We start from the raw sequence: 15,901 nt of genomic DNA, 5'->3' as shown, positions 1-15,901 counted from the left end.
AATAATCTTGAACAAAACGTGATGGCGATTGGTACAGGAGGAGCGAGGACCCTGCCCGCGAGGGCTTACAGTCTACAAGGGATGGGTGAGGATACAGTAGGTGAGGGTAGGGCTGGTCGAGCAGCTGTATGGTGGAGCGGTGGTTACTGCAGGTTGTACACTTGTCTGAAGAGGGAGGTCTTCAGGTTCCTTTTGAAGTTTTCCACGGTAGGAGAAAGTCTGATATGTTGGGGTAGGGGGGATGCACGGGAGAAATCTTGTATGCGATTTTGGGAAGAGTAGATAAGAGGGGAGTAGAGAAGGAGATCTTGTGAGGATCGGAGGTTGCGTTTGGGTATGTACCGGGAGACTAGGTCACAGATATATGGAGGAGACAGGTTCTGAATGGCTTTGTATGCCATGGTTAGGGTTTTGAACTGGAGTCTCTGGGTAATGGGAAGCCAGTGAAGAGATTGATAGAGAGGAGAGGCCGGAGAATAGAGGGGGGACAGGTGGATTAGTCGGGCAGCACAGTTTAGGATAATTTGGAGGGGTGTGAGAGTGTTGGAAGGGAGGCCACAGAGCAGGAGGTAGCAGTAGTCGAGGCGGGAGATGATGAGGGCATGCACTAGTGTTTTTGCAAATTCATGGTTGAGGAATGTGCGGATCCAGAAGATATTTTTAAGTTGGAGTCGGCAGGAAGTGGAAAGGGCTTGGATATGTGGTTTGAAGGAGAGTTCAGAGTACAGGGTTACCCCAAGGGAGCGAGCTTGCAGGACTGGGGAGAGTTGACAGCCATTGACGTTGGTAGATAGGTCAGTTGGAGAACTGTAATTTTGGAAATTATACCCGTAGATAAATCCCCAAAAGGGTATAATGATGATTTGACTGCATGGGTGTTTTCCAGAAACAAGCAGCAGTGGATGTTGTTAAGTGAACATTACAAATCTGCTGTTGTAGTGACCAGTATGTTATGCCCAGCTCATGCTTCTGGAGACACGCACCCCTAAATTAGGTGGGCTCTCATCGCTACAGAAATGCCAAACATGTGGACACTAAATGTGGTTTAGGCACACTGTGGGGCTCAGAAGAGAGGGGGGGCATTTTAATTTGGGAGTGCAGAATTTGCTGAATTTCTTTTTCTTTTTGGGGGACAAAGAGCCATTTTGCTTTTCCGGAGCCTTTGTGCTACCAGTAATGTGGAAGCCCCCTATATTTCCGTTACCAGATGATTGACCTGAGTGGGGACTTGATTTTTTTGTGGACTGATTTGAAGCTTTTGTTGGGAACATTTTACATAACATTTTGGATCACATTTATCCTGTTCGCTACGCTGAGCACACTGGGGGTTTCCATCTGAATATCTGAATGACGTGATTCAGATGAAACCCCCGAGGGATCCATTCACTAGAATGAGGCAACAGAGTTACTCTGGAATCTGGCCTCTATTCAGTGCTGTCCTTCTTTTCAGAAGTGCACAAAACTGTGGCCGATTGCACTTTTATGCATGTCTAAAAAAAAAAAACGGACACCGCTGGATTATAAGCCAGACGACTTCCATAGTGTCTCCATCTGCCTCATTATAAGGAATCTTCCGCCGGGGGTTACATCTGAATCATGTATTTCAGATATTTATACGGAAACCCCGGTGTAAGCGCTCAGCACTGAATAAATGTGAGCCGAACTTTACTGCGATCTTTGGGAGGCAGAATGAGCAATTCAACAGCAGGTGAAGAATTTATTTATTTATTTCTTACACCGTTCCTCATGCGGTACAAGTGATTAAATGACTTTATTCTTCGGGTCGGTGCGATTACAGCGATACCAGATTTATGTTGGTTTATGTTTGGTTGCTGTCACAAACTAAAAGACGCTTTTTTTTTGTCATTGCCATATTTTGAGAGCTATCATTTTTCCATATTTCTGCCGACAGAGTCATGTCAGGGCTTATTTTTTGCGGGATGAGTTGATGTTTTTATTTTCGAGCACATGACATTTTTTCATCACTTTCTCTTCCGAGTTTTGGGAGGCAGAAGACCAAAAACCCACAATTCAGGAATTGTAATTTTTTTTTATGGCGTTCCATGTGTGGTAAAATTGATAAGGCAGCTTTATTCTTCGGGTCAGTACGATTACACAGATACCACATTTATACCATTATTTTAGTTTTTAGCGCTTTTACACAATAAAAACAGTTTTATAGAAAAAATAATTATTTTTGCATCGCTTTATTCTGAAACCTATAACTTTTTTACTGATTGAACTGTATGGCGGCTTGTTTTTTGCGGGACACTTTTTCAGCGGTATCATTTTTATTTACAATCGTCTTTTTGATTGCGTTTTATGCCACTTTTTGTTCGGTGGTATGGTGAAAAAGCATAGTTTTTATTTTTTCTTTATTTTTTTACGGTGTTCACTGAAGGGGTTAACTAGTGTGACCTTTATAGGTCGGGTCGCCCCGGACGAGGTGACACCAGATATATGCACTTTTATTTTTTATTTGTTTGTTTTTTTTACATAAAAATACCTATCTATGGGTATAATATTTATTAGTTTGTAATTTAAAAAAATATATTTTTACACATTTTTTAAACATTTTTTTTATTTTTTTACTTAGTAAAAAGCCTCTTAGACCATGCTCTGAGCTTGGTCTAACAGGCTTTTCATAGTCTGGTGACCCAGATGTTGTCATGACGACCTCGGGTCAAAACAATTGAACCCCTCTCAGCCTCCTAAAGTTTGCGATCGATATCACTTGCAGCATTTAGGGAGTTAAACAGAAGGGGGCTCTTGGCTGTGAGAGTTGGGTGTCAGCTGTCATGTTAGTTGAACTTCTGGCAGCGATGGCACGTGCACAGCTCCTGGGCCCACATGATCGCCAGGATGTATCCATATGTCCAAGTTCGTGAACCCATTCCCAACCACAATTTATGGATGCTTCAGAGGTCGTAAAGGGGTTAATTCCGTACTTTTCCCTCTTACTGGGCAATTATTGTTGGAATTTTAGCCTCCCTTTGAAATGAACCAGAAATTCATCTATACAGATGTCTGTTTGGGGGTTGTACACCTCAGGAAATTTTCTTCTGAAGTGGTCAATTACTTGTCAAAATATATCGACAATCAAAGCTAGGGTTGTCTCAGGGAGGACACTGCGCATTATCACTATAATGCAAATTTTTTTTGGATAGCTTCAAATTGTGTCCTTGCCATGGCCATAAGGAAAACTTGTGTTTTGTGTAAAATAGTTGGATTTTGAGTGAAAACTTGATGGACATAAAAATTTGTCTGGGCAACCATAAGATTTATTATATCATTCTGGAGGACTTTGAAAAAGTGAATTTCAATGAGGCCTGTGGCGTTAAATTGGATTCCTGAGCTGCCCATGAAATCCAGAATAACAGGCTGATAATTTTCGGGGGATGGATTCCATATGGGATCGATTGCTGTAGAGGTTGCCTGGGTCCTAAGGCGCCTTGCTGGGTACCTCCTCAATAGATGAGAAGGAGGAGAAATAGAGAAATGTGGCATCTGTTTCACTGCCTGAATCAATTTCGGAGGCAAGGAAAGAGTATGCCTTCTCTGGTGAATAGTGTCTTCTCAACGACAGAACCATTTTTATTTTATTCTTCTAAACACTTGGAATGTGTATGTAAGTGGTGCTTTTACATGTTTATTGTGTAAGGCATTTATAAAGAGTACTATTTATTATTAAATTTGCTACAAAAAGTAGAGAAAAAAGGAGAAAAGAGGAGTAAATAACAAATATAGAAAAGAAAAGTAAAAATTAGAAGCAAAAAAATGCAAATAAAAAAATTACAGTTCACTACACTAATGCCCTTCCTATAAAGCTACTAGGTAATAACTAGTATTTAATTTTTTCGAAAAAAAAAAAAAAGGACGCCATTAACACTGCGACATCCGCTTCTTTACTTAAAAAAAATATATAAAAAGTCCGATGGCACAGACTCTGATCAGCAATACTGATCCTTCAGGTTGTAAGCTCTATAGAAGAAAGACTTTCAGTGCTTAAAGTAAATAGTTTTGTATGAAGGAACATGTATGAAAATGGTGATCACATGATTGTGATATGTCCGGTCTCCAACACGGATAAAGCAGCCACAGGCGTGATTGAAAAGAATCTGTGACTCTGTATTTAGTGGTTATGACTCACCTGGATAGTCATATGTAGGAATCTCCTCTTTACACTGCTCATCACCCCTCACATATGTCGCTGCAGTATTAATGTTGGTCAGATCTTCACCCTGAAACAAATATTGTAAAAGTCACAGACAGATGGAGAAGTCACATCTATGATCAGCTCTAATCCTGCCATCTCCACCGTTCTCATTACACAAGTACAAAACATATAATACTGGTGGATAAAACAAGACTGAGCACAAGACCTTCACAGCCGTCTACACATCATAGTGGAGATTTCATAACTTTTCTCCATCTACCTTATGATCCTGAAGAACATTGGGATTTCCTTGTTTACAGTCCCGTGGAAGAAGAGGACGGGGACATCTCTCTGGTGTTGTCCTCTTACTGGATAGAACTAGAGGAAACACATGCAGGGACTGAATTCATTCTTTACATACAGATAATTATAGGCTGTGTGTATTTAGTCCTGTCTATTACCTGGTGATGTGAGGGGCTGGAGAACCTCCATCATGACGTCCTTGTACAGATCTTTGTGTCCTTCTAAATACTCCCACTCCTCCATGGAGAAATAGACGGTGACGTCCTGACACCTTATAGGAACCTGACACATACAATGATACAGTCATCCCTCCCGATCCCTGTATAGTGTTACTGTATAATGTCCCAGCATTCCCAGCAGTGTCACCTCTCCAGTCAGCAGCTCAATCATATTGTAGGTAAGTTCTAGGATCTTCTGGTCATTGATGTCATCATGTATCATGGCGTGAGGTGGAGGCCCTGTGATTGGGCTCAGGGGTGTTCCCCATTCCTCAGACACAGGGTCCTGACAGCGCTCACTAGAGGTCTTCTTCACTACTATGTAATCCTGGTTATGGAGAGACACATTAGTAAATCTCACTACAGGAATTTCCAGAGTCCTCACCTCTCCAGTTCTATCCATCTGTTATTCCCATAGATAAGAATGATGTAATGTGACGTCATCAGAATCTCTCACCTCTCCAGTAAGCCGGAAAAGGATCTCTAGGGTGAGGTGTAATATCCTCTCCACCATCTTGTCCCTGTCCATCCTTGATGGGTAAATCTGAAAAATTCTCTTAGATAGAAGATCTCCACTAAAAGTATCCAATATTGTAGTGACCTGAAGGCGAAGAAGATGAACCAATGTGGCATTATAAAGAAGGGGTACCATATCAAATACAGATATCACTTACAGTAAATAAACTAACAATGATAGATTGGTACAGAGGGAAGAGGACCATTCTACAGGAACTGTGAAGGAGACAGTAGGTTGGGGGAGTTGCAGTAGCTCCGATGTTGTTGAGGTGGCAGCAAGCAAGGTCATGGCAGGCCGTAAGCTTGTTTGAAGAGATGGGTTTTCAGGTTCCGTCTGAGGGATCCAAGTGTGGCGGATAATCGATGTATTGAGGCACAGAATTCCATAGGATGGGGGATATTCGGGAGAAATCTTGGAGGTTATTGGGCGAGGAACGAATAAGTGTGGAGGAGAGAAGGAGGTCTTGGGAGGACCGGAGATTACGTAAGGGAATGTATCAGGAGATTAGTTTAGAGATGTACGGAGTAGAGAGGTTATGGATGGCTGTGTAGGTCAGTGTTAGTAGTTTGAACTGGATACGCTGGGCAATTGGGAGCCAGTAAAGGGATTTGCAAAGGGGAGTAGCAGAGGAGTATAGAGGCGAGAGTTTAACTAGTCCCAGAGCAGAGTTAAGGATGGACTGGAGGGGTGCGAGAGTGTTAGCAAGTAGGCCACAGAGGAGGATGTTGCAGTAGTCGAGGCGGGAGATGATGAGGGCATGTACAAGCAGTTTAGTAGATTGAGGGTTGAGGAAAGGACGGATTCTGGAAATATTTTTGAGCTGGAGGCGACAGGAGGTGGCGAGAGCTTGGATGTGGGGTTTGAAGGACAGGGCAGAGTCAAGGGTTACTCCGAGGCAGCGGATTGCCGGTACAGGGGAAAGTGTGATGTAATTTATTGTGATAGAAAGATCAGGTGGGGAATATATGCGAGATATGGGAAAGATGATGAGTTCAGTTTTGTCCACATTGAGCTTGAGGAAGTGGGAGGAGAAGAAGGAGGATATGGCTGCTAGACATGCTGGGATTCTGGACAGCATAGAGGTGACATTTGGGCCAGAGAGGTAGATCTGGCTGTCATCAGAATACAGATGGTACTGGAAGTCATGGGATTTTATGAGCTGTCCCAGGCCAAAGGTATAGATTGAGAAGAGTAGGGGTCCTAGGACAGAGCCTTGAGGGACTCCAACAGAAAGGGGGTGGTGAAGCCGGAGGAAGAGGGATCTGTAGTAGGAGGCAGTGGTCAACTGTATCAAAAGCAGAGGACAGATCAAGAAGACGGAGTACAGAGAATTGTCTGTTAGCTTTGGCTGTAAGTAAGTCATTGGTGATTTTGGTAAGGGCAGTTTCGGTGGAATGGTGGGGGCGGAAACCGGATTGTGGGTTGTCAAAGAAAGAGTTAGATGAGGAGTGGGACGAAAGTTCAGCGTGAACGTTTTGCTCAAGTACAACCCCTGGCAAAAATTATGGAATCACCGGGCTCAGAGGATGTTCATTCAGCTGTTTAATATTGTTGAAAAAAAGCAGATCACAGACGTGGCACAAAACTAAAGTCATTTCAAATGGCAACTTTAGGGCTTTAAGAAACACTAAAAGAAATCAAGATTTAAAATGTTGTACTCAGTAAGGGTAATTTTTTTCAGACCAAGCAGAGGGAAAAAATTATGGAATCACTCAATTCTAAGGAAAAAATTATGGAATCACCCTGTTAATTTTCATTTCCAAACTAATACCTGCATCAAATTAGATCTGCTTGTTAGTCTGCATCTAAAAAGGAGTGATCACACATTGGAGAGCTGTTGCACCAAGTGGACTGACATGAATCATGGCTCCAACAGGAGAGATGTCAATTGAAACAAAGGAGAGGATTATCAAACTCTTAAAAGAAGGTAAATCATCATGCAATGTTGCAAAAGATGTTAGTTGTTCACAGCCAGCTGTATCTAAAATCTGGACCAAATACAAACAACATGGGAAGGTTGTTAAAGGCAAACATACTGGTAGACCAAGGAAGACATGAAAGCGTCAAGACCAGAAACTTAAGGCAATATGTCCCCAAAACAGGAAATGCACAACAAAACAAATGAGGAACGAATGGGAGGAAACTGGAGTCAATGTCTGTGACCGAACTGTAAGAAACCGCCTTAAGGAAATGGGATTTACATACAGAAAAGCTAAACATAAGCCATCATTAACACCTAAACAGAAAAAAACAAGGTTACAATGGGCTAAGGAAAAGCAATCGTGGACTGTGGATGACTGGATAAAAGTCATATTCAGTGATGAATCGTGATGAATCTGCATTGGGCAAGGTGATGATGCTGGAACTTTTGTTTGGTGAAGTTCCAGTGAGATTTATAAAGATGACTGCATGAAGAGAACATGCAAATTTCCAGTCATTGATGATATGGGTCTGCATGTCAGGTAAAGGCACTGGGGAGATGGCTGTCATTACATCTTCAATAAATGCCCAAGTTTAAATGGATATTTTGGACAGTTTTCTTATCCCATCAATTGAAAGGATGTTTGGGGATGATGACATCATTTTTCAAGATGATAATGCATCCTGCCGTAGAGCAAAAATGGTGAAAACATTCCTTGAAAGAAGACACATAAGGTCAATGTCATGGCCTGCAAATAGTCCGGATCTCAATCCAATTGAAAATCTTTGGTGGAAGTTGAAGAAAATGGTCCATGACAAGAGAAAGTTGGACCAGATTGATGAAGAGTACTGTTTGTCACTCATTAAGTCCATGCCTCAGAGACTGCAAGCTGTTATTAAAGCCAGAGGTGGTGCAACAAAATACTAGTGATGTATTGAAGTGTTCTTTTGTGTGTTTGTTTTTCATGATTCCATAATTTTTTCCTCAGAATTGAGTGATTCCACAATTTTTTCCCCTCTGCTTGGTCTGAAAAAAATTACTCTTATTGAGTACCACATTTTTTTTCTTGATTTCTTTTAGTGTTTCTTAAAGCCCTAAAGTTGCCATTTGAAATGACTTTAGTTTTGTGCCATGTCTGTGATCTGCTTTTTTTCAACAACATTAAACAACTAAATGAACATCCTCCGAGCCCGGTGATTCCATAATTTTTGCCAGAGGTTGTAGTTTGCAGACAAATGGGAGCAGCGATATGGGGCAGTAGCTGGACAAAGCTGTTGGGTCGAGGGAGTGCTTTTGGAGGATGGGCGTTATTGTGGCATGTTTGAAGGTAGCGGGGAAGTAATGCAGCGGGGAAGAAATTTAGTAATACAATTACTGGAGATAATAAGGGAAAACATATCAGCAGATGGAAAGTGTAGCGTGCAACGATGTTGTATTCTCTATTGTCTTGTATGGACTGGAACATAAGTTGAATTGCTGACTAAGGCCACGTTCACAAGTTCAGTATTTGGTGAGTTTTTTACCTCAGCATTTGTAAGCCAAAATCAAGAGTGGAACAATCAGATGAAAAGTATACGATGCAGAAATGCTCACGATTTTTTCCTGAGCGTTTCTGCATCTCCCTGGCAGAAAAAACGCATGCAGATTCTACATGCATTTTTCCAGCCAAGGACAAGCGGAAATGAGGCGTTCTTCACATGCATTTCCACATGCAGGTTGTCAAGCGCTTTCCAAGCGATTTTAGCATCACTTGGAAAGTGCTTGACAACTTGGTCACACTATATAAATCCATGCAACTGGCATGGATTTATATAGTGTGACCGAAAGAATGGTAAAAAATAAATATATACTTACCTTCTGATGGCCCCCGGTGTCCTTGTCTTGGCTTGCCAGAAGCTCGCGGTAGACTAAAGGACCTGCCGATGTCAGTGGTCTCGTGACCCGTCACATGACTAAATGACGTCACCGCAGGTCCTTTAGTCTACGGCGAGCTGCCGGCAAGCCAAGACAAGGACATCGGGGGCCATCAGAAGGTAAGTATAATATTTATTTTTTATTTTATTCTTTTTTTTACAGGTACTATGGTACCCGGGTCCGGAGGAGAGTCTCCTCTTCTCCAAACCCGGATACCATCCGCACATTGAAAGGCATCGAATCCGCATCTGCAGATGCAGTGATGCGGATTCCATGCAGTCCAATGCAAGTCAATGGCGGCGAAAAAGCCGCGATTCCGCAAAATAATTGGTAGTGCTGCGGATTTTTCCGCAATGATAATCCGCACCGGAAATTTCTGCAGCATGTGCACAGCACATGCGGATTATCATTGGGGAACATGGCAGACCTTCTACCAAGCATTTTTTAAGCATTTCTCCAGCGGAATTGCAGCTGCGGAAATGCTTAAAAAATGCATAGTGGGCACACAGCCTAATAGAAACATATGCATCACTTCTGCATTTTTCACCCACTCCTGGTTTTGATTTACAAATACAGAGGTAAAATACTGACCAAATACTGAAAGTCTTAGACTAAGTTCACACATTGCATTTTTTCAGCTTTTTTTTCTGCAGCAAAACCTGATCTCTTGGCAGGAAAGAAGCTGCATAAAAACACAGATTTTGGTGCATTTTTGGTGCGTTTTTCAGGATCCCAATGTTCAGCTTTGCTTCCACCACAGAAGCATGAACACAGGTAACCAATGCAAGACATATATGAAACCATATTAACCAGAATTTCAAATATAACAATGGGGGAGGTGAATTGTTCAGGAATAGTTTACCTAAGACACTGGCAGTGCATTGAATTTGTATGATACTATTTACTTTCACACTATGGTCTGCCATTCAGTTGCACAGGCATTGTTCAATTTCACACCTCCCTGGGCCACAGGTATTGTTCAATCTCACATGTAGCGCCAATGTTTACACTATACAAATCACTAATTTAATTAAACTCTCCTAATACAAACTACCATCTCAGTGACCAAGACAAATGGTAAAATCACAAAAATAAACGAGTTTCACATTCTGTTGTACTTGCTTATTTTCACTAAAAATGCAGCAAAACCTGATACCTATGTTCACACTATGCGTTTTTTCTGCATTTTTTCACTACCCATTGCTTCCAATGGGTGAAAAACACTGAAAAAAACGCTGAAAGAAGTGATATGCTTTATTTTGCAAAAAAACATGCAAAGTACAAAATCCTGATAAAAAAAACCCAAGATGTGTACATGAGATTTCTGGAATCTCAGACTTCGCTGGTTCTGTAAAACGCAGCTTTAAATTTGCATAAAAAAATGCATCAAAAAATGCTGAAAAAAACAAGATGTGTGAACATAGCCTTAATGTTTCCTAAGACATTTCCTCTGTGCTCCCAATCACTGGCTATGAAGGCCACTACTTCGTCAACTGATTGGCTGTAGGAATTACAGGTTCCTTGAGACTGACCAGGAAATGCAGAGACTGGTGGGGGACCCTAGCAGCAGTGGTATTTTTATTATTTTAAATTATTTCATATTTTTTTCTTTACATCTACCAATAAATCCTATATATTTTAGGCCACACACACAAGCAGCTTCTTCCTCGGAGTCTGCAGCTGAATACGTTTCTCATAGACTCATCATCCATAACACTAATTCTCGTCTCATTTACCGACACTGGAATCGGCATTAGCTATACTGCAGGAGATATTCATTACACGTGACATGAGAAATAACTACTTCATGGAGAAGACAACATCTTCATTTTCTACTACGGTCTGTAAGAGAACGGTCAGCCTTAAAATGCTGAGAAGCCATGTTGTGCCTAGCAGCCATCTTGGACAAACTAACTTCGCAGCTAATGAGATGCGGTTTCTGAAGTTCTCCCCAGTATGGAGACACAAATAAAGTATGTGTCATTAGTGAGTATAGAGGAAATCTAAGAAGGCTAATTGGAATAGTAGTATTCATTTTCTACTTTGGCTCTGTAAGAGAATAGTCAGCCATAATATCCCGAGCAGCCATGTTGTGCCTAGCAGCCATCTTGGACAAACTAACTTTGCAGCTAATGAGATGCAGTTTCTGAAGTTCTCACTGGTGTGGAGACATAAATAACATAAGTGTCATTGGTAACTATAGAAGAAGCCTATAAAGGCTAATTGGAATAGGAGTAGTAAACCATGGTAGCTGATAAGTGGTGATTTATGCTAGTAAATAGGGGGTATATTGAATTGGTAGAGGAACCAAGTAGTCAATAGACTTGTCAGTGTTTGAAGAGTTATGTGAGTAGAGGCGCCATCAAACATCAGGGATGTCAGTAATGACGACATAATTGAATTAGTTAGAAGAAACATGAAGGCTATACAATTATAATGAGTTTTGCAGCTGTGACTGCAGGATTTATTTATCGATCCTGACTAAATTTTGGTCATTCTACATACATCTCTTTGCTTTCCAAAATACAGTCTGTGTATGTTTTGAGATAAGGAGTCTCAGGAATTTCTTTGTCTTAGAGACTTAGGCTGTGTGCCCGTGATGCGTTTTTTAAGTGTTTCTGCAGCAGCAAAAACACTGCAGAAACGCTTAAAAAACGCATGGTAAAATGATAATCCGCATGTGCTGTGCACATGCTGCGGAAATTTCCTCTGCGAATTATCATTGCGGAAAAATACGAAGCATGTCCATTAATTTTGCGGACACGCAGTGTAATTGCCGCCATTGACTTGCATTAGACCGCATATTATACGTGTCAGCACATTTGCACACACGGATAATATGCGTTTCTATGTGCGGATGGTACCAGGGTGTGGAGGAGAGGAGAGGAGACTCTCCTCCGGACCCGGGTACCATAGAACCTGTTAAAAAAAAGAATAAGATAAAAAAGAAATATTATATTTACCTTCTGATGGCCCGCGGTGCGCTCGTCTTCACTTGCTGGCAGCGTGCTGTGGACTGAAGGACCTGCGCTGACGTCATAGTCATGTGATGGCAGGTCCTTCAGTGTAGTGTAACGCGAGCTGCCGGCAAGCCAGGACGGAGTGAAGCAAGACTGCGGGGGCCATCAGAAGGTAAGTATAGATTTATTTTTTACCATTCTTATGGTCACACTATATAAATCCATGCCAGTTGCATGGATTTATATAGTGTGACCAAGTTGTCAAACACTTTCCAAGTGATGCTAAAATCACTTGGAAAGTGCTTGTCAACCCGCATGCGGAAATGCAAGTGAAGAACGCTTCACATCCGCATGTCCCTGGCAGGAAAAAAGCATGTACAATCCGCATGCGTTTTTTCTGACAGGGAGATGCAGAAACGCTCAGGAAAAAATCCGGAGCATTTATGCATCGTGGGCACATAGCCTTAGAGCTAACATAAGTAAGTGAAGAGCCACACATAAGATCAATTACAGTGGGTATGGAAAGTATTCAGGCCCCTTTAATTTTTTCACTCTTTGTTTCATTGCAGCCATTTGGTAAATTCTAAAAGGTTCATAATTTTTCTCATTAATGTACACTCTGCACCCTATCTTGACTGAAAAAAACAGAAATGTAGAAATTTTTGCAAATTTATTAAAAAAGGAAAACTGAAATATCACATAGTCATAAGTAATCAGACCCTTTGCTCAGACACTCATATTTAAGTCACATGCTGTCCATTTCCTTGTGATCTTACTTGAGATGGTTCTACTCCTTCATTGGAGTCCAGTTGTGTTTAACCCTAGAACGCATACCTGGGGCCTCGCAGGCCCGCCCTGTTAATTGTTTTCTATTTTCTGCAAGATTACTTTAGTTAGAATTTTGAAACTCTAGGTATTCCTCAGGTATATAGTTGTTTGTCATTTTTGTTTGAGTTATTCCATGTTATTTGCACACGGGCCTAAAAGGCCCCAGGTATGTGAAAAAGTAGATTTTTATGGTCATGCGTTCTAGGGTTAATTAAACTGATAGGACTTGATTTGGAAAGGCACACACCTGTCTATATAAGACCTCAGAGCTCACAGTGCATGTCAGACCAAATGAGAACCTTGAGCTCAAAGGAACTGCCCAAGGAGCTCAGAGACAGAATTGTGGCAAGGCACAGATATGGCCAAGGTTACAAAAGAATTTCTGCATTACTCAAGGTTCCTAAGAGCACAGTGGCCTTCATAATAATTAAATGCAAGAAGTTTGGGACCACCAGAAGTCTTCCTAGACCTGGCCGTCCAGCCAAACTGAACAATAGTGGGAGAAGAGCCTTGGTGAGAGAGGTAAACAAGAACCCCAAGATCACTGTGGCTGAGCTCCAGAGATGCAGTAGGGAGATGGGAGAAAGTTCCACAAAGTCAACTAACACTGCAGCCCTCCACCAGTCGGGCCTTTATGGCAGAGTGGCCCGACGGAAGCTTCTCCTCAATGCAAGACATATGAAAGCCCGAATAGAGTTTGCTCAAAAACACATGAAGGACTCCCAGACTATGAGAAATAAGATTCTCTGATCTGATGAGACGAACATAGGACTTTTTATGTGATAATTCTAAGCGGTATGTGTGGAGAAAACCAGGCACTGCTCATCACCTGCCCAATACAATCCCAACAGTGAAACATGGTGGTGGCAGCATCATGCTATGGGGGTGTTTTTCAGCTGCAAGGACAGGGTTGCATTTGAAGGAAACATGAATGCGGCCAAGTACAGAGATCCTGGATGAAAACCTCTTCCAGAGTGCTCTGGACCTCAGACTTGGTCGAAAGTTCACCTTCCAACAAGACAATGATCCTAAGCACACAGCTAAAATAACAAAGGAGTGGCTTCAGAACAACTCTGTGACCATTCTTCACTGGCCCAGCCAGAGCCCTGACCTAAACCCAATTGAGCATCTCTGGAGAGACCTGAAAATGGCTCTCCACCAACGTTCGCCATCCAACCTGACGGAACTGGAGAGGATCTGCAAGGAAGAATGGCAGAGGATCCCCAAATCCAGGTGTGAAAAACTTGTTGCATCATTCCCAAGAAGACTCATGGCTGTACAAGCTCAAAAGGGTTTTTCAACTCAATACTGAGCAAGGGGTCTGAATATTTATGACCATGTGATATTTCAGTTTTTCTTTTTTAATAAATTTGCAAAAATTTCTACATTTCTGTTTTTTTTCAGTCATGATGGGATGCAGAGTGTACTTTAACCCCTTTAAAGCCCATGATGTACTAATACGCGTCTGTGCCCTGGGACTTAAGAGCCTGACCCGTATTAGTACGTCATCGAGATCACTCGCGCACACAGGCTGTGCGGGCGCGATCGCCGCCGGGTGTCAGCTGATTGTCACAGCTGACACCCGGTACTATGTGCAGGGAGCGGTCCCTCACCGCTCCCGGCACATTAACCCCCGCAATGCTGCGATCAAAGTCGATCGCAGCATTGCGGTGGCTAAGGGGAGGTGATCGCAATACTCACCTCCTCTTCCGGCCTCCAGCGCTGTTTGCCGCGGCTTCCCGGGTGTAGCCATGACGACCCGATGTCGTCATGACAACATCCGGGTCACCAGACAGCAGGAAGATTGTTTGGTCATGCGCAGTGCTTGACCAAACAATCTTCTCACTGTGCATCGCTGACTGCCTGATTGGCACAAGGATGGTGCTCCATCCCTATGCTATGCAGGCGATCAGAATAAAAAAAGTGAAAGTCCCAGAGCGGGACAAAGTAAAAAAGTAAAAAAACTTTCAGAAAGTGAAAAAAAAAAATAATCCACCAAAAATAAAAATATAATGTACCCATCAATAAATATTATTCTGAAAAAAAAAACAACAAACAATGAAAGTACACATATTTGGTATCGCTGCATCCGTAACGACCTGACCTATAAAACTGTCCTACTAGTTAACCTCTTCAGTGAACACGGTAAAAAAAAAAAAAAAAAAAAAAAACGAAGCAAAAAACAATTCTTTATCATCATACCGCCAAACAAAAAAATGGAATAACACGCGATCAAAATGACGAATATAAATAAAAATGGTACCGCTGAAAATGTCATCTTGTCCCGCAAAAAACAAGCTGCCATACATCTCCATCATCCGAAAAATCAAACAGTTATAGCTCTCAGAATAAAGCGATGCAAAAAAATAATTTTTTTCATAAAATAGCTTTTATTGTGTAAAAGCGCGAAAACATAGAAAAACGATATAAATGTGGTACCGCTGTAAACGTACTGACCCGAAGAATAAAGCTGCCTTATCAATTTTACCACACGCGGAGTAGAATAAAAAAATGTAAAAAAAAACAATTCCTGAATTGTTGGTTTTTGGTTATTCTGCCTCCCAAAAGCTGGAATAGAAAGCGATCAAAATATGTCACGTGCCTGAAAATGGCACCAATAAAAACGTCAAATCATCCCGCAAAAAACAAGCCGTCACATGACTCTGTCGGCCAAAATATGGAAAAATTATAGCTCTCAAAATATGGCGATGCAATAACTAGATTTTACAAAATATGTGTCTTTTAGTGTGTGACAGCTGTCAATCATAAAAACCCGATATGATTCTGGTATCTCTGTAGTCGCACCGATCCGAAGAATAAGGTCGTCTAATCACTTATACCGCACTAGGAACGGCGTAAAAAATAAACGCTAGGGCTGGGGTTGGGGTTGTGCTAATGTTAGGGTTGGGGTTAGGGTTGTTTTTTTTTTCAAAAGTAAAAAAAAAAAAAAAGATGACGATATGGCAACTAGTGTTGAACGCAAGTGCTCGCTACTTGAGTTTGCATCAGGTGCTCGGGTATGCATTGAGTATCGCGGGTGCTCGAGTCTCCGCCCCATATGCTTCGCGGCCAAAAAAACCTCGC

At 41.8% G+C, this 15,901-nt stretch overlaps 1 protein-coding gene across 3 annotated transcripts in view; it reads right to left on the bottom strand.

The window, feature by feature from the left end:
* LOC141271805 (uncharacterized) overlaps nucleotides 1-15,901 on the bottom strand; it is a 72,711-nt gene that overhangs the window by 16,035 nt on the left and 40,775 nt on the right. For all 3 annotated transcript variants that reach the window (XM_073681975.1, XM_073681973.1, XM_073681974.1), the window contains exons 2-6: nucleotides 5,135-5,278; nucleotides 4,826-5,005; nucleotides 4,618-4,741; nucleotides 4,437-4,534; nucleotides 4,151-4,241 (exon numbers count right to left, since the gene is read on the bottom strand). In XM_073681975.1, the coding sequence (XP_073538076.1) occupies nucleotides 4,151-4,241; nucleotides 4,437-4,534; nucleotides 4,618-4,741; nucleotides 4,826-5,005; nucleotides 5,135-5,206 (565 nt within the window). In that variant the 5' untranslated portion in view covers nucleotides 5,207-5,278. The remainder of the gene's footprint in view (nucleotides 1-4,150; nucleotides 4,242-4,436; nucleotides 4,535-4,617; nucleotides 4,742-4,825; nucleotides 5,006-5,134; nucleotides 5,279-15,901) is intronic.

The sequence above is a fragment of the Phyllobates terribilis genome, unplaced genomic scaffold, assembly GCF_046119375.1.
Source record: "Phyllobates terribilis strain yellow unplaced genomic scaffold, ASM4611937v1 Scaffold_5__5_contigs__length_657084704, whole genome shotgun sequence".
NCBI classification, from domain to species: domain Eukaryota; kingdom Metazoa; phylum Chordata; class Amphibia; order Anura; family Dendrobatidae; genus Phyllobates; species Phyllobates terribilis.
This window is presented reverse-complemented; position numbering and strand designations above follow the sequence as displayed.